A 24527-nucleotide genomic window follows, 5' to 3' on the forward strand; every position below is an offset into this window, starting at 1 on the left:
GCTGCCTTTATCCGTAAACACGCCGGCTTAGCTGGCTGGTGGATCGGTGTGGAATAGTCCGCTGACCTCCCAGCGAAGCTTGGGCCAAGGGGTGCTGTGTCCGTCCCAAACAGGCTCCAATCGATTTCAGACTGTGATACTTTTTTTAACAAGTAAACCATGTGGGGAATGTAGCAAGGCTTTGGGTTGCCTAGGATCCTTAAAAAAAAAAAAGTTCATAAATAATCATGCCTATGTTACATATTCTGTACACCGCCCCGGCATGTTTCTGACGAAGGGAGGTATAAAAACGTGGAACGAGCAAATGATCTTCGCAAGCAAAGCATTCGGCGTGCAGAAGGAAGGACGGGCTTCTTCCCTTGTGTTTTGGGTTCTCATGCACACCACGCCGCCAGGATGTAGAAATCGGAGGGGGCGAAAGGAACACCAGGGGGTGGAGTTGGGGAAAGTTCAGGCATGTGACTCGGAGGCTGCTGCTGCTGCTGCTCTTGCTGACATTACATCACTGCAACTCGCGCGGAGCGGCTCTCGCCAGCCCGAAGTCAACAGCGCACCGTTGAGCTTCGCGCGCTCGGCGCTGTCTCATCGCTCCCTCGCCCGGTTGCCGTGGGCCTTCCTGGGGGGCCGGAGCTCGCTGCCTGCTCCCGACCTGCCCCTCTTTCTCCCGAGAGGGGGGCTTCTGCTTGCCCTGTCGCCTCCCCTTCCGGGGCTGCCGGCGCGCCTGGAGCTGCTGTTGCTGACGCGGGTAACTTCTTTCTTTACGCGATCGCCCTGGGCAACCGGGGAGTTTGGTGGCGCCCGCTCGAGAGAGCGCATTTCCACCTACCGAGGGGCTTCGGCCGCCGCGTCCCGCCGCCGCCGCTCTGCGCTCCCCTTCGTGGCGGCGCCAAACTCGGGCTACCGGCGTCAAACCACCTGTTGGCGCTCGGGCAGCGTACACACGTGCGCCTAGATACGTGGCGATAAAGAGGGCGCTTGGTGCTTTTCTTTCCCCGGATTGCTGCTTGATTGCAGTGTTAAAGTAAATAACTGCTTTACTTGTCCGATTTGCGGAAAGAAACATTTTCAAAAAATGGCTTAGAAGAGATAAATGAATGCGCACATTCGGATCCCTCATTTTTGGATGTATATTTAAAAAAAGGGAGAGACATTGGTTAAAAGTGTAATTTCTCCACTTTCCAAGACTTGCATGGATGGAACGCTGGCACTAGTGATTGTACAAAACACATGCCTTTGAGTTGCTGGGCGATTTACACTGCAGTTGGAAATACATGCACTTAACACAGTGGAGCTTCTGAGTAAATTTTCACTCATTCAGGCCCAGGTGGGAGAGAAAGAAGGGTGAACATTGGGTGTTGGAGAGAAAACACTTCTCCAGCAACATCTTATCACGTGACATGTGCATGTCTGTTCCCTTGTGGCTTTCGGTCAATGAAAGGGGCTTGGCATACAGTGTGCAGGTGCATTTGTCTTCCTCTAGAAGGGCCATAGTGCACAGGTAGAACAGCTGCTTTGCATCCAGAAGGTGCTGGCATAGGGCTGTGAGAGACTCGCTGTCTGAAACCCTGGAGAGTTGCTGCTAGTCAGCATATTGACAGTACTGAGCTAGATGGATCAGTAGTTCAGTCTCAGCATCAGGCAGATTTCTATTTTCCTATACAGTATATACTAGTCATCACTATTTGCAATTTAAAAACTTTGACACATCTTTCACTAGGGAGCTCACAAGACCTGGAGAGATATGCCTTTGTGCGGTCAGCTTCTTGTCTATATGAGTTTTTAGGAGGTTTGTGTGAAACGCCCCATCAGGAAAAGAGGGCACAAATGATTGATGATGGTGTTTTGCACAGGACTCACCAAAACCTGCACCACCATTTGTAAGGCTGGAAACAGAAGTACCACACAGTTTCTGCTTCAGCCTGGGAAACCAGCCATGAACTCTTTGCTCAGTCGTGAACTCAGTAGGTGGCCTTATCTCTCTATCTCCCTGGAGTTGGAATTGTGTTGCACTTTACTCACCAAGAAATGTCAGAGAAGAAATTAATATTTAAGCAGAGAGGCAAGGTTAAATATGGAAGATTGTAAGATGCAGATATTAACCAGCTATCAATGTGTGGATGCTAGCTGGAAGCCTGGTCTTTGTATTTGAGAGGCTTAAATAGGGGACAATGGCTAGTAGCCATAATGGCTAAAAGGAACTTTCATCTTCAGAGGCAGTATTTCTTAGAATATCAGTGGGGGGCAACAGTAGGGGAAGGCTACTGGACAGGCATAGCTTAACGTTTGTTTGAGCCCTGGTAACCTCCGGGTTAGATTACTGCAATGAGTTATACGTGGGGCTGCCTTTGAAGACAGTTCAGAAATGGCAGCTGGTGCAGAATTCAGTGGTCAGGTTGCTCACTAGGAGAAGACAATCTGAGAAAATCTTGTTAAAACTGTATCGGCTACCAATCAGTTTCTGTGATCAAGTGAAAGTGCTGGTTTTGACCTATATAGCCCCAGGACCCCAATACCTCAAGGACTGCCTCTCCCCACATGAAGCGATTTGGATCCTGCATGCTCTTTTCTGTGGGAGGTAAAAAGGGTGGCAACATGAGGACGGGACTTCTCAGTGGTGGCTCCTCATTTATGGAATGCTTTCCTCAGGGAGGGATGCCTAGCCCCATCACTATCTGTTTTTATGGGCCTGGTAAAAACATTGTTATTCACCTGGATCACACGCATGCACGCACACACACACACACACACACACACACACACTCTTTAGGTTGTTTTCAGTCCATGTTTTATTATTCATTTTTGTAAGTCACTTTGAGTTTCACTTTTCTGTAAAAAAGCAAATAACAATAATTTATTTCAGGGTTTCACAGAGACATTTGGTAGACCACTGTGGGATGGAGGATTCTGGACCTTTGGTCTGATCCAGCAGGGTTCTCTTCTTACATTAAGTGGTGACCAACCACTTTGGTGTGTGCTGTGTACCAAAATCAATTCCATGTGCATTATGGTAGCTGACTCTAGTTGAGCAAGCTGTGGAACAAGCAGCAGTGCTCTGAATGAACCCAGACACTTGGAGCTCCATGAAACCACCTGCTTATTCAGCACCCAGAGTATTATAGAATTGTAGAGTTGGAAGGGGTCCCAAGGGTTATCTAGTCCAACCCCCTACAATGCAGGAATCTCAACTAGATCATACATGACAGACGGCCATCCAACCTCCATTGAAGGAGAGTCCACCACCTCCTTCCTTGTAACTTGAAGCCACTGGTTTGGGTCCTAGCATCTGGAGCAGGAGAAAACAAGCTTGCTCCATCCTCCATGTGACTGCCCTTTAGATATTTGTAGATGGCTCTTATATCTCCTCTCAGGCCAAAAATATGCAGCTCCCTCAACCGTTCTTCATAAGGCTAGATTTCCAGACATCTGATCATCTTGGTCACCCTCTGCACACGTTTCAGCTTGTTAATAGCCTTCTTAAATTGTGGTGCCCACAATCCATCCTGATTTTCTTGCACCAGACTTAAACTGATGTTAGGCGATGTCTGGTCTTCATTGAGCATTCATTCTGATTTGTTTGTGAGAAGATTTTATGACAATGAATATTCATCCTGCATTCATTTTGAGTTGCTTGCAGAGTGATTAAATGTCTTCCCATTAATCCTACACTTTTTTAGTGCATTTCCCCATCTTTGCATTTCCCCCTCATTTTACTGACTGCAAAAGTCTGTTGTTGTTCTTAAAGTAGATTTGTTGCACCAGAGCACTTTTAAATCAACTTTAGTTGCGCAAACCTAATTTTCCAGTATGCAATTAGTTTGCTCCCATAAACTAGGTTATCTGATGTGCATTTGATGGGAATTTGAGAAAAGCCTCCTCAGGGGCTGTAACTAGACTTTGGAACTCCTTACCAAGAAAGTGTCACTTATCTATTTATCTTGTTAGTGGCCTTCCACCAGAAGGCAACCCCCTTTTTATTTAAACAGACATTTTGTTTTATCTCCAGCTCTTTGTTTAACCTGTATTTTGATTGTGTTTCAGCTGGCTATTTTTTTTTTAATACCCTCATTTGGTGACAAACAGTGGGAAAGGGATTTTGCTTTCATACCACGCTTGTCTGCTTCTCAAAAGCATCAGGCTGACCACTGCTAGAACCCTGGACCTGATGGACCTTTGGTCTGATCCAGCCCTTCCAAAGTTAATTATCCCTTCCATTTAGTAGATCCGTACGTTGGGCAAATCTGTACTTTATGCAACAGGGGTAAGATCTGCTGGCCTGCAAGCCGGATATGGCCTACGGGAGCTTCCCCATCTGACCTGTGCAGTAATTAGACTTTAAAAAGGGTTTCCATTAGTGCCAATGGAAGCTATTTTTTAAGCCCAATTGCTGCTCAGCGGGAAATTTTTGGTTTGTGAGGGTTGTACCTGGAGGCAGGAGAGTTAACCCTTCCCCTGTGTACTTCCCCTATGCCCTCATTGAAAATTGTTGTCCTACCCCACAGCAGTTAGACTTGAAAACCTGCTTCCAGGTTTTCCTAACCCTGTGGCTGATTTTGTATCAGAGATGTCTTTAGGAGATGGCCTGAGGGTCCTGAACCTGGGTGTTTTGTACTGAGCCCCAGATCTCCTGCCCCTCTTCTCAAACTGTTTTAATACCTTTGCTTACATGCTCCTGAGCACGCTGCAAAGCACAGTGCCATTCAAGCCTCCCACCATCTTAATTTTCACCTGTACATACAATTCAACATATATAAATATGTGTTGGGGCTTGTGTTTGGAATCTTTTTAGTGCCTAGCAAAGTATGATGCTATACAGCAGGGATGGGGAACCTGTGATCCTGCAATTACTGCTGAATTTCAACTCCCATTATCCCCAGCCAGCATTCCCAGGGATGGTGGGAATTGTAGTTCAACAACGTCTGGAAGCCACAGGTTCCCATCCCTACTGCACAGAGGCAGCCACAGGGTTAGGAATGCCTGGAAACAGGACTACTCTGTTTTTGTCTTTGGGTCCTCCTGTGATTTTGAGCTGTCTTCCTTCCTCTCCACCAACTTTCCTGTAGCTCCTGGGTGTTATTACTGCTCCTTTCCAGCTGGAAATGGGCAGATGTGTCTTGTAATTCTTAAACAACAGCAGGATGCCATTTCAAACCACTCTTCTTTCAATCTTAAGGTTGTTCAGGTATTTTCTTTTCTAATTGCCTAGCAGTTCTGTGACACTCATCCTCCACATGTACAGCCAGACCCAGTTTGTTCACATCCTTCTCCCTCAACTCCACTTTTCTTGGCTCCCTTTTTGCCACCTCCAGGCTCTCATGGAGGAAGAAGGCCCTCCAGGGCCTTCTCAGTAGTGGTGCCCTCCCTGTGGAACAGGGGTATAAATAATAAAATGATGATGATGATGATGATGTTTAATCCTGTCTTTAGACTGGTGTGACTATTGCAGTCATTCTAGTTGGGCAGACCAATAATTGTGTGTGTGTGTGTTTCTATTCCTTGGTCCAGACGGCATGGAGCAGTCAGCTGAGGACCCCAGTGTCCATCCTCCATAGAAAAAGCTGCTAGTTGTAGAAAGATAACTAATATGGAAGGCCCATTCCCACATATATCTTCCTAGTCAGCAACTGAAGTACTGTAATGTCTTGTGGAAGAGAGGAGATACTAGGCCTTGAAACCTCCCCTGCTGGATCCTCCCAGCACTGGATCTCTCTTTCATGTTTGAATGAGCGGCCAACTCAAGTGTGCTGTTCCTCGCATGGTAGACGCTTCTGATCACTTCAGAATGAAGAATAATTCTCCCCACACACGCAGGCTTTCATATCTCTGGACACTGTCAAATTAGCAGGTTCCCCATTTGTACATCCTGTCCATATTTTATTAAAGCATGTAGAACACCGTGAGCTTTGTTTCTGCAATTTTAAAAACATAGCATTTAAAAATAAATCATATGACTCAGGGCTTTGTCCAGAGGCAAGGGCTTGAGCCACCTCCAAAATGTGTGTGTGTGTAGGGGGGGGGGACAACATTTTAGGGGAGGGGAGGGTAACAGCGGGGGGTGGGATAGATTCTGCTAGAGCCCACATAGCAGACAGATCACACAAACAGGTCTAGATTTCAAAGGGGAGTCCCATCTTACTAAGATGCACTTGACACTTCTTAAGTCTTAATTATCCAGTTTAAGTGGAAAGAGATGATATATCCTTCCATTGTTTATTATTCTCATGTTTCCTTCATCCACTTGCGGCTTTCAGTGTTATGAGGCGTGCAGGACATAAAGGAAAAACTTGGCACATAATATTTCTAGCTTTTGTGAAAGCAATACAATGATGTGGTTATTTGATTTCACTTTCCATTTTATTATACTAGAGATGGGCAACCTGTGGCCTTCCAGATGTTTTGAGGCAACAGCTCCCATTATCCCTGATCATTGGACCTGCTGGTTGTGACTGATGAGAGTCCAACAACATCTGGAGGGCTACTTGTTCCCCATCTCTATGGCTGCTGCAATGCAACAGACAGTGTTTTACACCAGCAAAGGCTGGTGATCACCTACAGAAGCTTTGGAAATAAAAGAAGTTGTTTTAAGCTGCCTTGGCAAGTTGCTGGATGAAGTAGGTAAAGCCTTATCAGACACGATACATCAGGAAGGGCAGGGCATTGGGAGAAGCAGAGCAACGCTCCAAGTAATTGAAGCCATCCTGGAGAAATTCAAGGCTCTTGTTTCTCGTCTGGTGGGTGTGCCTTGAGTGCAGCCCTGTCACTGGCTGGCGTGGAGCCAAGGACACTTCAGCTTGACTTGCGGGACTGTTTTCTAGCCGGCAGTTTGTTGTGATGTCAGATGTTGTGAGAAGGGAACGCAACTTGGCCGGGCAAAGTCTGCAGAAAGTTCGTCTTCACATTTGGCCTTGTGCCACTGGCAGTTAGCACATTCCCTGGCTCACAGATGGGCTTCTCCCACTTTCTAGCCATCATTCTCCTTATGCCTAATATGGAACTTTTAAAGTTCTCATATTTTGGTTCCTTCGCCCCCGCCTCCTCCACTAACTTCTCTTATGGACTTCAGCAGCCTGGCTAGTTTTCTTCCCATGTTCCTCTCTTCAGTGTTCAGTCCGTAGACCAAATGGGCAGCCCCATGTAGAGTGCATTGTAGTAATCTACCTGGAAGCATCTAGGGCATGGTTGACCAAGGCTAGTTTGCGTGGTGCTTCCCAAACACCCAACAATAAGCTGGGTGGGACACGGTGTGCAATGTGCTTTGTAAACTCTATGCTCGGCATTTCCCAAGTGCCAAGCTTAGGGCTTGCAAAGCCCTTTGCACAGTTCTTTCCAAGTGCCCGACAACCACCTGATTGGAGACACTCATAATTGGCAATGCCTGCAAAGCCCCTTTGGGCCAGACCCCACTGCTACCTGCCCCACACCTGTTGTCACATATGACTGGCTCAGAGCCATGGCTTGCCCGGAATGGCCTCACAGGCAAAAAAGGGGATGCTGGCATTCCAAATCTGTGAGCTGGAGATCCCCCACACCTGCACAACATCTTTAATAATCCACTCTACTCAATTCATTGCAAGTGGGCCCTGATCCAATAAATACAAGCAAAACCATACTGTCGCAAACACCTGGTCTCCCACACACCAGTCCTATATAGATGCATATTTGTGGGCAGCAGCCCTATCCCTACCCAGGCTGCCCTCCACCCTGTTTAAGCTCTCGCATGTCCCCATGTATACAGAACGTAAGCTCACCACACAGGAAGACCTCACTCGCTCACTCACATGCAGTCTTTCTCTCACACACAGACAGACTCACCCCACGCTCATCCCTATTACTGTGCTGGGCTTGAGGGAGGAGTTTAAACCACTCTTGCCAGCCCAGGGCTGTGGTGGGTGAATTCTCCATCGCAGCACTTGCTGGATTTCCCCTGTGCTGGTCTTGGTGGAGAGGTTTAAACTGGCTCCAGGACCAGACTGAATATATACCTCTCGGGATCAGAGTTTTTGCACCCGCTTGTGGACTTTCCTCCAACATCTGGTTAGCCATTGCAAGAACAGAATGCAGGACTATTGAGGCCTTTGCTCTGATCCAGCAGGTTTTTTAACATTTACAGGTTGTCCCAGGGCAAATGATACAGGAGTGCACTGATGGCAGAACAGCTGAGTTCAAATGGATCAATGTTGAGGCTTGCTTCTAGCTTTTCCGCAGCCCAGCGTTTTCTCTGACTTATTATTTCCCCGACTATTGGCTGCCCTTGTCAACGTGCCTCAAGCTGCCTTGTGGAGGATGGGAGGAGGTAGGGACCATTCTTGGGTGTCCCACCCCACACCCCTGCTTTTCTCTCAAGGGAAGAGCACTAATGAGATTTTTCCTGTTCAAATCCCTTGACAAAGTTGTCAAAGTCATGATTGCTTTTCCTGCTGTCCGTCCAAAGGTCAGCGCTGATAGTGGAGTCAGACCTGGCTCTGAGCTGAGCCAAGGACCTAAGGTTACTACAGTTCACTTTCAAAAGTGCAGACCCTCCTCTTCTCTCTCTGGGCCCCCTTAGCTACCTAAGCAGCGAATGAGCTTTGTCAACCAGATGAAGGGAAACATGCATCTGTGTGAGCTTTTGTGACTGTCTTTCATGGTTTTGGAGTGGGAGAGGCATCCCGGGAGTAAAGGGTGGAGCAGAGAAAGGGAAATGGAAACAGTCTGCAGAAGACACTTAAGTTACACAACTAATTTGACAATAAGATATTCTTAAATTTCCAGAGTTGCAGTTGTGGTTATGTTTCATAAGGCTCTTAATTTTAAGATATTTCTGAAACTGAAACAAATACTAAACTGGTGAGCTTTTATAAAAGTAGCAACATCCTCATTTGTTAATTTATTGAAGTACTTTTTCTGAAGCAGCTGATTACACCTGATTTAAGCTTATACTTCCCTGCTTTTAAACGGTGTCTTTATGGCAAGCCTTTTCTCCTTCTCCCTTTTGGTAGCTGTTAAAAGAGTCTTGCTGGGTTAAACAAAAGACCCATAAGGTCCAGCATTTTCTTTCTGACAGAGACCAGTTAACTGCCTCTGGAAAGCTCACAAGCAAGACATGAAGACAGCATTCCTATTTTGATCTTTTATCCCCATGTCTAATATGCTGTCTTTGAATATGGAAGCTTGAGTTACCTATGATTAATAGCTCCTCACAGGTATATCTTCCATAAACAGAGAGCCGTACATTGTACTACTTTCCTGCCCTGTGCTTCAAGCTCTTAAAGTCCTTGTGCTTTGTATTATAGTTGATTGTGGCTGGGCTACATCGCCTTCTCCTGCCATCAGCCCCTGCCAGACTGTGCCAGGAGACGCAAGAAGAGGCCTCCAAGCCTGTGACTGGGGCTGATCGGTGCACCACTGTGCCACAACCCTTTCCTGCAAGTTGTCGCTGGAGCTGTGACATGCATGCATGCAGAAACATTATTATGATTGTTGTTATAATTCATTATACCCATTGGTCACTTTATAAAAGCGAAGGTCTCAAAAATGATTTAACAAGACAAAATGTGTAGAAATGAAAACGAACACCAGGGGGGAAGAAATGTAAGATACAAAATGTCCGTCCTAAAATTCATTCTTCTGTCATGGGTGCATCCAAGTCTTGGAGACCAACCAGCCAGAAGCAGTCTGCCCAGGCTATGGCAGTTTTCTAGAGTGCGTTCTCCTAAACCCAGCAAGAAAATAACAGAAAAGGGCCCAAGAGTTAGGTGGAAGTGGTATTTAGCAAGGGTGGGGAAGCTCAGGCCCAGAGGCCACATGTGACCCTCCAAGTCTCCCTGTCTGGCCCTCGCTCTCCTGCAACTCCCCTCTCCTATAACATGCCGGTTACTGTCCCTGCTTTTAGCTTTCCTTAAATGTTTTTGCCTGTTGGGAATGTGTCCTTGAAGCCTGATAATATCTCTTCCTTGCCTGGATGGAGGATAGAGAGGTGTGCGTCTTAGTGTTCGCAGAAACTAGCTTGCTGTACAGAAATAAGATTTACCCCAGTTGCTCCACCCTCTTTTGCCTGTGGCCCCACGCACTACTGTCATGTGGCCCCAGGAAGGTTTCCCAGAAGGGAGTGTGGTTCTGGGGTTGGAAGAAGGTTCTCAGCCCCTGGTGTATGGGGTTTTGCAGTATTACGGGCAGTGGAAGCAGAAGGCTTGGAGGACACACAGAGATGGAGGGAAAGCAATGTGGAGAGGGGAGATAGGGGTCCTGCAGTGTCAGGGAGAAGGTTTAAAGGGTCTGGCCAGCTAAAGATTGTGGATGTCTGGCCTTCCAGGGATCTCTGGTAGTTGTGGAGCAGGAAGAGTTTTGTTGACAGGTGCAGCTGTTCCTGACCCTTGTGACACCGCAGGAAGACACTTCTGCTGCTGCATGTGATCCTGTCTTACAAACATTAAAAGCACTTAGAACCCCCTTTAGGTCAGGAATAACAATGTTGACTAAAGTTGGGTGAGGGAGCCAGTATCTCACCCTCAGACAAGCTTACAGTTGGAACCTGTGCGACAAAATAAGGGGCAGTCTAGCTCAAGTCCCGGCAGTTGTGGTTGTGCCACATTTTGGCTCCTGAGGTGGATCACAAAATAGCTCCCACCTCCCTGCCAAGGAAGAAGCAGTGAATGAAGATCTATATCAGGAAGAAGCAGCAAAGAAATATCTGCATCGGGATCTGTTGCTCCCATGGATCCTGCCGCCTGAGGCAGTTGCCTCACCTTGCCTCTGCAGGCAAGTAAGCCATCCACCACCAGCACTGGCTGTGATTCAGGGAACTCCTGTCTGAGAAACAGCCAGAAAGATTACGTAAGAACAATCCCTTCTTTTCCCCCTCTTTCTGTCCATTGGAGGACTAAGTAAATCCTGCAGGCAGAGAGGGGAGGAAATACTGTCCGTTCTAGGATCTGCTTGTGACTGTGTACACACAGTACCTTTAAAGCACCTGTGAAACACATTTCCCTTCTCAGAAAATTCTGGGTACTGTAGTTTGTTAAGGGTTGCTGGGACATGGAGATCTTTGAGAGGTAAACTCCAGTTCCCAGAATTCTTTGAGGGGGAAAATGTGATATGAATGTGCTTTGAAGCTGTAGTAGTATATATGCAGCATCTATCTACTATAAAATTACCAATTGTCACCTCTATTTTAGCTCCTTTGAGTTTCTGCCCAGGACACCTATGCAATGAGGGGCAGAAGAGGAGGTGACCCATTGATTCAAAGAGTCACAAGCAGCAGGTTTTTGTTTAAGGATGAGGTGAAAAGAACAAAATGATGGTTCTGGATTACTGCTGTAAAATGGGCTTATCTCCTTTTACTGGAAGGTGTGGGATGAGGATTGCTTTTACTGGGGGGGTGGGGAGTGTTTTCAGACAAAAGGTGTCTTTCAGCTCCTGTGAATCTCCTGTCATGTTCAGCCAGGGAAAAGTTGACTTTTGTGTTCTGTGAAACAACTGAAAGAATGGCACTGACATTTGCTTCAATCTTTTTTTCCTGATGGAAGTTAGCTAGGAACTTGGCTGCTGCTGTTATTTTTATAGGCCTCAGATCTGCATAGCCGTTTGCAAAGTACAAGCTGAAAGATCCTTGCCCCACAGAACTTAAAATCTAAAATTCAACATGGGAAACAACATAGGAAGGGGAAGCAGGAGTAAATGGAGAACTAACTTCCTTCCTTCCTTCCTTCCTTCCTTCCTTCCTTCCTTCTCTTCAAGAATAAAACTAAACAATCCCATTTTATTAAAACTAGCAATTTAAAAAAATAATACATGCAAATATTTCAGTTGCATGTGAAATGTGTAAGAGAAAAATTAGCTGTGCAGTAAGCCACAAATGGAACCTTCTGCAGCAGGATATAATGAATAGAATTTGGTAGTTACCTGGCTGTTAATTCTCATCTCTGTGTTAGGAAGTATGTTTTTCATTTATTCCTAGAGAAGACTTCCTAGCTTTTTAAAGAAAGATTACTGTTAAGGCTGCAACCCTGTGCACTCTCAATTGTGGGTAAGCACAACTGAATTAAGTGGAATTTCCTTCTGAGTAAATATGCATAGTGTTTGACTGTGTATCTGTTAGGAAATGAACAAAAATGTTGTTAATCATGTACAGTTCTTCCTAATTTTACTCCCACTTCCCCCTTGAAATTATCTGTAACCTTGAAGCTTCCTTTCTTTAAATAGGATTCCTAATGTTTTTCCGGTGACAGCTCTGCAGCAAATTATTTGGTTTCTATTAAAACCTTGGTGTGTTTCAAGTAGAAACCCTTTTATCAAGGGGTTAGCTACTAAAATGTTTCCATTTTACTTTGCATCTCCTAGTCTAGGTCAGGGGTCAGCAACCTTTTTCAGCCGTGGGCCGGTCCACCATCCCTCAGACCATGTGGTGGACTATATTTTGGGGAAAAAATAATGAATTCCTATGCCCCACAAATAACCCAGAGATGCATTTTAAATAAAAGCACACATTCTACTCATGTAAAAACATGCTGATTCCCTGACCGTCCATAGGCTGGATTGAGAAGGCGATTGGGCCGCATCTGGCCCCCGGGCCTTAGGTTGCCTACCCCTGGTCTAGGTGTTGGGAACCAGAGGTCCTCTAAATGTTGCTGGACTACAGTTCCCATCATCCTTGGAGGTGACATCCAGCAACACAGGTCACATTTTCGAGGAATACCATAAGAAGTAGCTGCCTTGTGGGATCAATGTTAAGTGTCTCCTACGGGTGGCGGCTGCTTCCAAGTGGCAGGTATTTGCAGTGGCGAGGAGGAAATGGTTCCTTCCGTGCAGTGAGCTGCCGAACACGCATTCCTTGCTGCAAAGAGCAAGCGGCCGTGAAGAGCAGTAGAGCAGCATCTGTGCAGTGTCTGCTCCATGTGCATAGGACATCACCCCTAACGGTAATGTTTTATTAAAAATGTGAATAAGGCTAATGTGTGGCGTGGGAGCAGCCTTTAAAAAAGTGTAATAATACTTTTAAAAGTACTTTCCCAAAAAACCCAGAATCGTTTCTGTTGGGGATAATTCAGACTGAAATTCCCAGGTGTAAAAAAAAAAAAGAGAGGTTATTTCTGTATGCCACTACTGCGGCCCGTATTTTGTAGGCCCCAAAATGGAAAAAGAGTGAGGTCTCAACTAAAGAAGAATGGCAACTTAAGCTGACGGAATATACGCAGCTTCCAGATCTAACATACAGAATAAGAGAACAAGAAGAACATATGTTTAGAGAAGATTGAAAAATATTTATTGAATATATGGGGGGGGGATTGTGTACCCTTGGAAACATTGGTAGCATTTGGCAATAAGGTAAATTCAACAGTGTAAATAAGTTTTGATGGATGTAATGGAATACTGAATGGTTTGATTTATGTAAAATATGCAGGGATTTAAGATATGCAAAATGAACCACGGAAAGAGAAGAAGGGAAGTCATTGATATTTTAAGGATGTTTAAATGAGTATTTTAAATTGTAAAACAATTTGTGTGTGTGATAATAATAATAATATGTTGCTGAATTTTGATTTAGAAATGAACTAAAGCTGTAAGTTTTGAGAGATGAACAATTGAAGCAATTAATAGTGCAACACATGAAAAAGAGTTCCTGCATGGAATGCACTATGATTTTATTGGGGCCAGAATCTTTTTCTACAGAATACTTGTTAAAGACTTTTTATAATTTGTCCTGAGTCTGTTGGGATGGGGAACTCTTTCAAGCTAGGGATTCAGAGACAGCCTCTGTTCCAGCTTTGCATGCTATATAGAGGATGTTTGGGAGATTCATAGAATCATAGTGTCTCCAGAGTTAACTTCTCTCCCCAGTATTCTACCACCTCAAGTTTGGGTCACAAATATTTAAAAGTAGTACATTGCTACTTCTGAATAGTTTGAGGGTGGTGGATTAGAACAGTTCCAAAAAAGCTTTGAGAAAAAAAGGGTACTGGGGGAAGAGATCAAGAGGAACAAACTGAGAGAGAGCCCCGTGAGAACATTTAGTTTCCCTATGGTAGATCCTCAGAATGAAGTGAGGAAGTCTTTTAGGAAGCTTGTGAAAAATTTTGCTGGGTGGCATAAAAATAAGAGAAATTGTCCAGAGCAAAATGTCATGGTGGCACCAGCCTGTTACGTACCAGAAAATGTTTGTGACTATGTCTTCTGTTATGCATCCTTAACCTCATATTTCCCTCCATTAGCATTCACCTCTGCTAGTAGTACTTCAGTAATTACTGTGGCTGGCCAATATATCAATACAGTGGTACCTTGGGTTACAGACGCTTCAGGTTACATACTCTTCAGGTTACAGACTCCGCTAACCCAGAAATATTACCTCGGGTTAAGAACTTTGTTTCAGGATGAGAACAGAAATTGTGCTCCGGCGGCGTGGCAGCAGCAGGAGGCCCCATTAGCTAAAGTGGTGCTTCAGGTTAAGAACACTTTCAGGTTAAGAACGGACCTCCGGAATGAATTAAGTACTTAACCCGAGGTACCACTGTATATCATCTAAAACCGGTTTGAAGGCCATATCATGCCCTCAGTTGCAGTGGAGGACCATTGTCTCATTGGCAGTGTTGAAATAAGCAGTTAATTCAGTTGGCTTCGGTACACAGAGTGGAGGAGGAAGCCATCTTGTTCTTTGCATTAGGCTGCAAAATGCCTTTGGCCAGTCCTGTCTTACAGTCCTGTTAGGATTGCTTCCATCAGTGCAAGAGATTCTTAGACCAGCGGGAGCAGAGGAATGAAGTGCAGGCAAAGGAATGGTGGCTGAGACAAGACTAGCCTGTGGGGAGCTTTTCTATGGGGAAAGGCAAAATTGCACAAACTCCATTGCATTTTACTTTTCTCCCTGACAGTTTAATCTAAAGTTGAAAAGCAGCTTTTAAAAACGAAGGACGGGTGGGAGACTGTCCTGCACAGCAAAAAGAGACATGGGAGCTATTTACTTTTCTCCTTTGTGCTATTTTTTCCAGTTGGGGAAGCCCAATAAGCTGTTTTTCTCCTTATGCGGGTGGGGAACAAATGGGGGCCTGTTCTTTTCCACCTGTGTGACGAAAAGCAGCTGGGAGGCAAATTTATGGCATGGGGAACAGCCCAAAGGGAATGAACAGCTTATCAATCAATCAATCAATCAATCAGTCAGTCAGTCATCAATCATTTTATTTGTATGCCACCTTTCCAAAGTTAAAACCATGCTCAAGGCGGCTTAACAACATATAAAAAATTACATAACTGCCAACAGTAGTCATAAACAATAAACACAACGCAACAAACAAAGCTGATGCTCTGCTCAAGACTGTAGTCTCCTTCTCTTTCAGTTAACACAAAACATCAGAGGGGAAATTATATACAGCTGCTTGTTAACTTGTCATTTGGCCCTTAAGAGAATTGGCTATGAGAACAAATCCCAAACCCATACTGAAATGGAATAATGAAGGAATAGAGCCAAGTCTGTTCACCCCAGCTAGCATGGATGATGGTCAAGCATGATGGGAACTGTAGTCCAGCAACATTTGAGGAGCCACAGATTTGCCACTCGCGAATATAACCTTTACTCTGAAGGGAAGGGGAGTCATTTTGTGGCTGGGGTGTGGATGGTGGCCACAGGATGAAACATCTTGGGTTGTTTGGTAGCACCATGTTCCTGAAGCGACAAAATTTGCTGTACTTAGGAATTTTGCTCTCTGAGTTGTTCCGCTGTTTCTAGGCGGGGTTGGGGCTGGTGCCAAGGTAACTTGGAAGTACTTGGCGCCTGATCTGAGACACAAATGTGACCACAGACTAAGAGATATATGCTTCCCTCAGCCTTTCACCTACATTTACTTCCCCATGGGGCTTTGCTGTTCATTCTAGTTGCACTTTGGAGAGGAAGGCTTTATAACACTCTGTACATTTTGCCTCTGGGGCTGGCACTGTCAACAACTTGGCAAGGCAGTGGTTACCAACTTTCCAGTTTACAGGTACTCTTAATGCAACATTACTGAACTGCAGTAAATGTAATTAGATGAAATCTGATTGCTGCAAATGTACATTGAGCTTTACATCTTTTAACTGGATTCCAATAATATTTTTTAGCAAAAAGCTGGTGGAATTCTCAACAGCAGGGTGGGGAACATTAGTGTTCTTATTCTATCGTTCTCAGTGTGACAGGTTGCCTCTCTTGGTAGGGCCTGGCAATTCTCCTGTAGGATGAGCCAACTGCTGCCATCTGAGATCTGCGCCCAAGTGAGAGACTTGAGAGATCCTGATTTGTCCTTGTAAGGCAGATAGATATTGATGAGATGAAAATGGTTTGAATCTTCTGCAAGCTTTTTGACCCCTACAATAGGGTGTATGCTGTTGTTGTTGACAAAGTTATTGATAATTTAGAATAAAAGAATCATACTTGAGGGCTGTTCTATATCCAGATGTGCTGATTTTAAACCCATTAGTGGCCAGCCTAAAAAAGCAAAAGAAATCCTTACTGTTCATTTGATTTGACTCTGAGAATTGCAGATTTCAGGCAAAGTAAACAGTAAAACATTTTAGTTAGGCATTGGTCTCTGTTCTGAATGCTTTAAATTTTAAAATTAATTGTATATTTTCATTTTCAGTGTATGTTAGACTAGTCTAACTCTGGTCATTGTTTTACAGATAAAAATATGAAAAAGGGTCTCTAATATGGATCCTATAACTCAAGAACAACCTTACACAACCTGGTACCCTCCAGGCATTTTGGACTACAATTCCCATCAGCCCCAACCTCCACGACTATGCTGACTAGGACTGATGGGAGTTATAGTCCAAAACATCTGAAGGCCCCCAGGCTAAGCAAAGCTGCTCCAGCAATATAGCAATTTATTATTATTTTTGCATTGCCTTCTCATCTCTGTGAACTGGATTTTCTGTTTCTGAACCAGCAAGAACATTGTGCAGGTTTTGCATTTGTCAATTGCCCATCATGGCCTCACTGTCAGGCTGCACATTAGATCTGCCAGCACCATGCCACACATCTCTGCGCTGAAGAAGTGTCATGCTACAAGTGCATGGAACACAGGGGAAGTGGGGTGCTAAATAAAACTTGAATTTTTTTTCTTATTTTACAACAGTGCCTTCCAACTGAAATAACAGATACCTCTTGTTTCAGATACGACAGCTGCAGAGCACTCCAAATTTTGGAAATTTGGGGCTGGCAACCCTTGATACGCACGAACAAGCTGCAACTGCTTGTGGATCCACAAAGGTAAAATGAGAATGCAGCATTTTGCAAAATATTTCAGTGCTGTACCCAGTGCTTTTTTTCTAGGTGCCAGTACTCACCATGAAGTTGTTACAGTAAGTGTCACACTTTTTAACAACAAAAAAAAGAGGTGCCGGTACTGCATACACTTGAGTACCTTCTTTAAAAAAGCACTGTTCCTTGGAATTGTACACAGTTTTCTCTGCGGCAGCAAAAAGGCATTCTAGGTTAGTCCAATCGCAGACCCAGTGTATCCTTTAAGAAGGCTGCAGGTGCTTCTTAGTCACCTCTTCAGACATAAAGAATTGTGCAGATCCTCTCAGGTGTTTAGATCAGCAGAAGGGACCCCAAAGGGAAGAATTTTAATTTACCTCTCACAGAGGAAGTAATTTGGCCATTGCTCTCCAAAGTACAGTATTGACAGGCATTTGAGGTTGATTGAGCAGCTATGAACTAGGCAGGAAAGTGAATCGGACTGGACTGGCTTAAAGTAAAGGTACCCCTGCCCGTACGGGCCAGTCGTGTCCGACTCTAGGGTTGTGCGCCCATCTCACTTAAGAGGCCGGGGGCCAGCGCTGTCCGGAGACACTTCCGGGTCACGTGGCCAGCGTGACGAAGCTGCTCTGGCGAACTGGCACCAGCGCAGCACACGGAAACGCTGTTTACCTTCCCGCTATAAAGTGGTACCTATTTATCTACTTGCACTTAGGGGTGCTTTCGAACTGCTAGGTGGGCAGGAGCTGGGACCGAAGACGGGAGCTCACCCCGCCGCGGGGATTCGAACCGCCGACCATGCGATCGGCAAGCCCTAGGCGCTGAGGTTTTACCCACAGCGCCACCCGCATCCCCTGGACTGGCTTACAGACAGGGAAATAAACCAAATGAGATTTATTAGCACTCAAAATGGAATTTGGACACTTTTAAAATGGAGGTCAGAAATGTCAGGTCTGCTGCCATAAGCTAGGCTAACCACATCATTTGGGCAAGAATCCCTCTTTCAACCTGTGTTCGGGGCTGTGAAAATGCAGTGGACTATCTACAGCCTCAGAGACTTTTTACATCTTTCCCAAGTCAGTCAAGGACTTGAAGCCCTCATGGTGCCAAAAACTGCCCTTGTGGGTTAAAATGACAATTTAGCAGTGAGTTTCTCTTTGACTGTTTGACTTGGCCTTCTTGGTTGATTGATGACATGTCAGTTTTGAAATCTCCCTAGGCAAGCGTCTTTGCCCTTCTCTTTGGCTCCAGTTGTCTGGCCCTTCTCCATGTTTACTGGAACATATTAGTTTGCCCCAAAGTTGCTTAATTTCTGTGCTGATGCCAGCAGAAGACCAAATTATGTGGTTCAGATTTTTAGGTGCAGAAATTAAAATCTTTTCCTATTTTAATATATCTAGTATCTATATTTTATTCCAACAGGACTTTGGGAACTGACTGTTTTTGAAGGGAAGGGCTTTAATAGTGCCATCCTGGTTTTATTATCTGTATTTTAATAGATTTGTTTTATTAACATTGTTTTAATTCTATTAGAGTTTAATGACTTTTAAACCATTATCTTTTATATGTTTTTAGCTTTTTGGATTTCCCCCCCGTGTTTTAATTTGTGTAGGAATACAAATAAATATAATGAGGGCTTTTTTTCAGCTGGAATTCTAAGAGAATGAGGGGGAAATTCATGGTGGGTCCCGGCATCTCTTTTTCTAGAAAAATAGCACTGAATATAATACAGTCAAACCTCGAAACTTGAAAGTAATCCGTTCCGGAAGACCATTCAAGTTCCAAAATATTTGAGTTCCGAGGCACGGCTTCCAATTGGTTGCAAGAGCTTTCACTCAAGTGGAAGCCGTGTCGGATGTTCGAGTTCCGAGGAATGTTCGAAAACTGGAACACCCACTTCCAGGTTTTCGGAGTTCAGGAACTGAAACATTCGGCAATGGAGCCGCTTGAGTTTCAAGGTTTGACTGTAATAATAATAATAATAATAATTTTTTTTTTACAATCTGGGAGGCTTTTCTTTAAAATAGGGACATTTTGGTTAAATGATCCACAAAAAACTTTTCACATTGGAGCTCTGCAGCAAGCACACAGGGGTCAGTGCCTCTTGAGACTCAGTTAATGACCAGAAGGCCAGTTTGCTTCGCTGGACAGAACTGGACTCGAAACAATGATTTTATTTAACATTCTGTGCCCATCAAGGCTTATTTTAATTACTTTGCAGGGAGATAAGACATCTTGCAGTCTTTGTCTAACAAACTCTGTTCTTCAGTTATTCACCTTACTTGCTGTTTCAGAAGCCTCCATGAAACTGTCATACACTGGAAGCTTGCCTGACCCCTTTGCTTTTTCACTTTATACCATCTGGTTAAATTTGCCCTCCTTGGATGGTCTTTTTATTAGCAGCATTGATTTACACTGTTTTAATCTCCTGCTTTAGTGTCTCTTTTCGTTCTGACCAGTTTATTATTGTTCTAGTATTGTTGTTGTTTTTTAAAGAGAATTTATTGTTAGCTGCCTTGAGCGCTATATTTCCAGTGGAAAGTGGAATATAAATTATGCCACTCAATAATATGTAAAATAATCAAACTGAACAGAACAAAAAAGTAGTTTGAGAAATCAGATGTCAAAGGAGGCAAATCACCTTTTAAATCAGATGCCTCCTATTTGAAAGCGGGGAGATGGCAATTGTGAAGGAACAGCTATTAGAGTGGGTGGCAGTCTTGGCTGGTACTGTTGCACAGGAACAGTGTAAAAATGTCTGGCTGGTATCTCTGGTAATTGTGTTTTTCTTTTCTTCTGCTTCCACTTTCCTCCAGGGCCTTCTCCATTTTGTGAGGATATTGTTACACTGGATTCAAATGTCTTAAGCTTCGCCGTAATCATGCTTTAGAGACAAGAAGGACATGAGGAGCCCCACAAGGGCAACCATCATGGGTCCTACGCAGCTCGTGGCACAGAATCATGGGAAGAAGGCATGTGCTTTTGGCATGGAGGAGAAAGGGTTTGCACTTTTCCATGGCTCAGAGATTCCACCTGAGCACATAGGTGAGACCCAGACCCTTGTTTCAGCCACTCAGTGCAAATGCTTTGAGCAGAATTTAGGCTTGAAATTTATATATTACACCAAACAGGGTGACAGACAGAAGTAGTGGAATTAATCTGCACTGTACCGTCTCAGATTGAAAGTGTGTGTGTGTCATTTCTTTAAATGCTTCCTCGCAATTTTTGTTTTAAGTGCACAACTCCATGCAGGAAGTAAATGATGGAGAGAAAAGTTTAGCCGTGAATAGGGCCTACTCTTGAGTAAATACACTCTTTGCGTCTAGGTTTGAGAAAGTGATGGGGGAACTGTGGGAGGCAGAAAGAGAGAGAAGCTGGAGATATGCTCGTTCCCCATTTACTTCTTTTTTGTTGTTTCAAAAGCCTGCATTAACAGTTTGCCCTGAGGAACAACAACAACAAAATGTGTGCAGCATAGAAAGCAATGGGTGGAATTCAATGCTACTCTATTACAAGTGTTTCTTCTGCACAAACATTTCAGCTTCCTAGATGGAACAAGCCCTTGTCTCCTTGTCTGGAGCCAGTGTGGTGTAGTGGTTAAGAGCGGTGGACTTGTAATCTGGTGAACTGAGTTCGCGTCTCCGCTCCTCCACATGCAGCTGCTGGGTGACCTTGGGCTAGTCACACTCGTCTGAAGTCTCTCAGCCTCACTCACCTCACAGAGTGTTTGTTGTGGGGGAGGAAGGGAAAGGAGAATGTTAGCTGCTTTGAGACTCCTTCGGGTAGTGATAAAGCGGGATATCAAATCCAAACCTTCTTCTCTTCTTCCTTCCCTCACATACTCTTCTGGGGGTTCTCCTGACCCCACTCCCAGCCAATTTCGGGGCAGACAGGGCAGGAAGGGGGGGGGGAATATTTTGTGCAAGCAGAAGTCCTTGCTCAAGGCTTCTGCTGACAGGATTCCTTAGGTGAATCCCACCCAATGTATTTCTCAGCCATTCATAAAAGCTATAGCTGACTTCAGCTAAGGAGGAAGGAACAATGCTGCCCTCTGGTGACTGGTCCACAGAAAAAAAACTCTGAACCATGTTAGGAGAGCAAACCTTTTAGTGTAAAGTGTAATTAGTGTAAAATTCCAACATATTTTGCCCTTCCTCACACTCCACACTTAGCTCGGGGACCCTCAGAGGCTTAAGATCGTATGGCATTAACAGTAAGATTCTGGCAAGTCCTTTATTCCTGAAAGAGGAAGTTCAGGATGCTTCTGGTCACAGGGTTTGTTTGCATGCTTATACAGTTGTACCTTGTTTTGCGACTGGGATCTGTTCCAGAGCCCCGGCTGCTAGCCAAAAAGGACACAGGGCAAAGTGCCGCGTCTGCGCACGCGCATGGAGCGGCTTGTGCTTCTGCGCATGCATGAAGCATGATTTAGCACTTCTGCGCATGCACGAGCGGCAATCCCGGAAGTAACCTATTCCGGTACTTCTGGGTTTGCCGCAGACATTCACCAGAATGGACGCTAGATGAGGCGGACGTTTGCAAAGGTATTACACATCTTTTTTAACTGTTATGTTATATTGTTTGAATTAACTCTGAGAAATATTAGTGTAACTCCATGGCTCTAGAACTGTGTGAGAAAGACTTTGCTAAACTAGAGGAGGAAGACTCTGCACCCTCTTTCGGCCTAGGCCCTTACGTGCTTTTATTGGACTGAGATGTGGAGTTTGAGGTTTCTCTGTGCTCAGCCTTATGTGAGGAAGGACTGCTATAAAATACCTTAGAAAGCATGGTCTTCCTTTGTTTTCTGGATGAAATCTTACAGCCTCTCTTTCCCCACCCCTTTCATCCTTATCTGTGTTTACAGAAACGCCCCCTCTGAAACGGAAGAAGGGGCCAGCCCCCAAGATGCTTGGCAACGAGGTGTGCAGAGTGTGTGGTGACAAGGCCTCAGGCTTCCACTACAATGTCCTCAGCTGTGAAGGCTGCAAGGGCTTTTTCCGACGCAGCGTCATCAAGGGTGCCCAGTATGTTTGCAAGAATGGCGGCAGGTGTGAGATGGACATGTACATGCGGCGAAAGTGTCAGGAGTGCCGGTTGCGCAAATGCCATGAGGCAGGCATGCGAGAGCAATGTAGGTGACAAGAGCAGGGATGTGAGGCCAGAGAATATGTAGGAGCAATAAGGTGCTCCTTATTGCAATATTCCCTTTATGCATAAAAAAATTCAGTGACTATGTTAATAGAATCTGGTGTATGCTCAGAAAAAGTGTGAAATTGTATAATAATATTTGCTTAAGTTGAAAATCTAATATTCCAATTTTCACTGAGTTCAGAGGGTGGTATTCAACCACGTTTTGTTCAGAGACCAATTAAAACAAACAGAACTAAGTTAGATCCATTGGGCAAGTTAAAAGATGGGCAATCTCAAGCAGGGTGAGGGGATGAGCAGGTAATTGCAAGGAAATATGAAGAGGGATAGATATATGAAGGGCACATTAAGTGTAGCCTTTAAATGCCTTTAGGCAGCTGTACATACACAATGGGGGGGGGAGAGAATCTTTCACAGCCATGAGATCTAGAAAGTTGTATTTAAATGGGTGGGGAGGAGAGAGCAGAAAGTCTTAGGAGACCTGATTTTGCCCTGCGTAATCTTTTGTTGGTGCATGAAATGTGAATAGGCTGCTTGTATAGGAGCCATATGAATAAAAGGCGAGTTTGTCAGTATAGGGCAAGCTGATGAGGTGGATGCCAACCCCAAATGTGGAGTTGCCACCTAGGAAACAATAAATGTTGAGACACTGCTTCCATCCTGCAGCAAAGCTTTCACTAATTTAGTGATTGTGTACTTCGTATAACCAGCTGTCCCTTCACTGCTCCCTTTCTGTGCTGCACTTTTAGGTGTTCTCTCTGAAGAACAAATCCAACTGAAGAAGTTGAAGAAGCAGGAAGACGATCAGTCTCGGATGGTAGTTGTGCGCCAGAGCTCATTATCCCCGCCAAACACCCCTCCTAAAATGACACCGGAGCAGCTTGACATGATAGAAAAGCTTGTGGCAGCTCAGCAGCAGTGTAATCGGCGCTCCTTCACAGACAGGCTCAAAGTGACGGTAAAAGCACAGTTTAGGTGGGGCTCTGAACTAGAGGGAGAAAACACACCTCGCCTACCTTCAGTAAAGCTCCCTTTTGAATAACTTAAGTTGGCACGTTCATCAAATTTTATGTAGGGGTGGGGTGGGGTGGGGTGGGGGGATACCCCATACTCAACAGGGATGGCGTCATTTTCTGATACAGTCGTACCTCGGCTCCCAAACACCTTGGGAGTCGAACGTTCTGGCTCCTAAACGATCGAAAACCAGAAGTGAGTGTTATGGTTTTCGAATGTTCTTTTGGAAGCCCAACGTCCGATGGGGCTTCCATGGCTTCCGATTGGCTACAGGAGCTTCCTGCAGCCAATCAGAAGCCGATCTTTGGAAGTCGACCGTTTCGGAAGTCGAACAGACTACCAGAACGGATTCTGTTCGACTTCCCAAGTATGACTGTACTTCTCATTGATTCCTGAATTGCAGAGGGTTGGACTAGACCCTTGGATCCCTTCCAAGGGACCCTTGGATCTCTTCCAACTCTACGATTCTATGATTCTCATGGATCCCAAAGGGTCCTGCATATCCCAGGCATTAAGGCCCAAGCTTGGAGACCCTGGGAGGAGCTTGTTTTCACCTTAGAGCAGATGGGGTCAGAATGCTGATGCCCAATGGAATTGTGGACTTAAGGTGCTGACCATGGATCATGTGGCTTTTGGGGTTCTGGAATAACTAGCCATAGACTGCTGAACAGGAAAGAATAGTGGGGCTGTTTAGATTGGGTCTATATAAGAGATATGAGGTGATGTAGAAGAAGTGGGATATTTCTCACTCATTTCAGGAGACTTTTTGCTTTTCCCTTCCAACCTTTATCAGACTCTTTCTTCCTTTTCTCCGCATGGCTTTCCCACGAAAACTCCAGCCGTGGCCTCAGATTTCGGATCCTCTTCACCGCGAAGCACGACAGCAGCGTTTTGCTCATTTTACGGAGCTGGCAATCATTTCTGTACAGGAGATTGTGGACTTTGCAAAGCAGTTGCCAGGTTTCCTGGAGCTCACCAGGGAAGATCAGATTGCTCTTCTGAAGACATCTACAATAGAGGTAAGTCCTACACCCTACCGCTCTCATCAGAAGGAATGGCAGCTGTCACTGCAGTCATAAACAACGGTGACACCTGGCTGGTGAAAGCTTGTCAGGACAGGGCAGAATGTGCCCAGCCAACGTGCCGCCCAACAGACTCCCGTACCGCC

At 44.9% G+C, this 24527-nt stretch overlaps 1 protein-coding gene across 3 annotated transcripts in view; it reads left to right on the top strand.

Moving 5' to 3' along the window:
• Positions 1 to 344: 344 nt before the first annotated feature.
• Positions 345 to 24527, top strand: part of NR1H3 (nuclear receptor subfamily 1 group H member 3) — a 32303-nt gene continuing 8120 nt past the window's right edge. Inside the window, exons 1-6 of one of the 3 annotated variants that reach the window (XM_083605507.1) lie at positions 345 to 745; positions 17111 to 17206; positions 20014 to 20242; positions 22062 to 22328; positions 23095 to 23303; positions 24199 to 24378. In XM_083605507.1, coding sequence (XP_083461633.1) covers positions 20101 to 20242; positions 22062 to 22328; positions 23095 to 23303; positions 24199 to 24378 — 798 coding nt within the window. In that variant the 5' untranslated portion in view covers positions 345 to 745; positions 17111 to 17206; positions 20014 to 20100. Of the gene's footprint in view, positions 746 to 9638; positions 10735 to 13483; positions 15945 to 17110; positions 17207 to 20013; positions 20243 to 22061; positions 22329 to 23094; positions 23304 to 24198; positions 24379 to 24527 lie in introns of those variants that run through there. The other 2 variants (XM_083605506.1, XM_083605508.1) reach the window with 2 other exon arrangements.

The sequence above is a fragment of the Podarcis filfolensis genome (genome assembly GCF_964270895.1).
Source record: "Podarcis filfolensis genome assembly, chromosome: 1".
Taxonomy (NCBI): Eukaryota; Metazoa; Chordata; class Lepidosauria; order Squamata; family Lacertidae; genus Podarcis; species Podarcis filfolensis.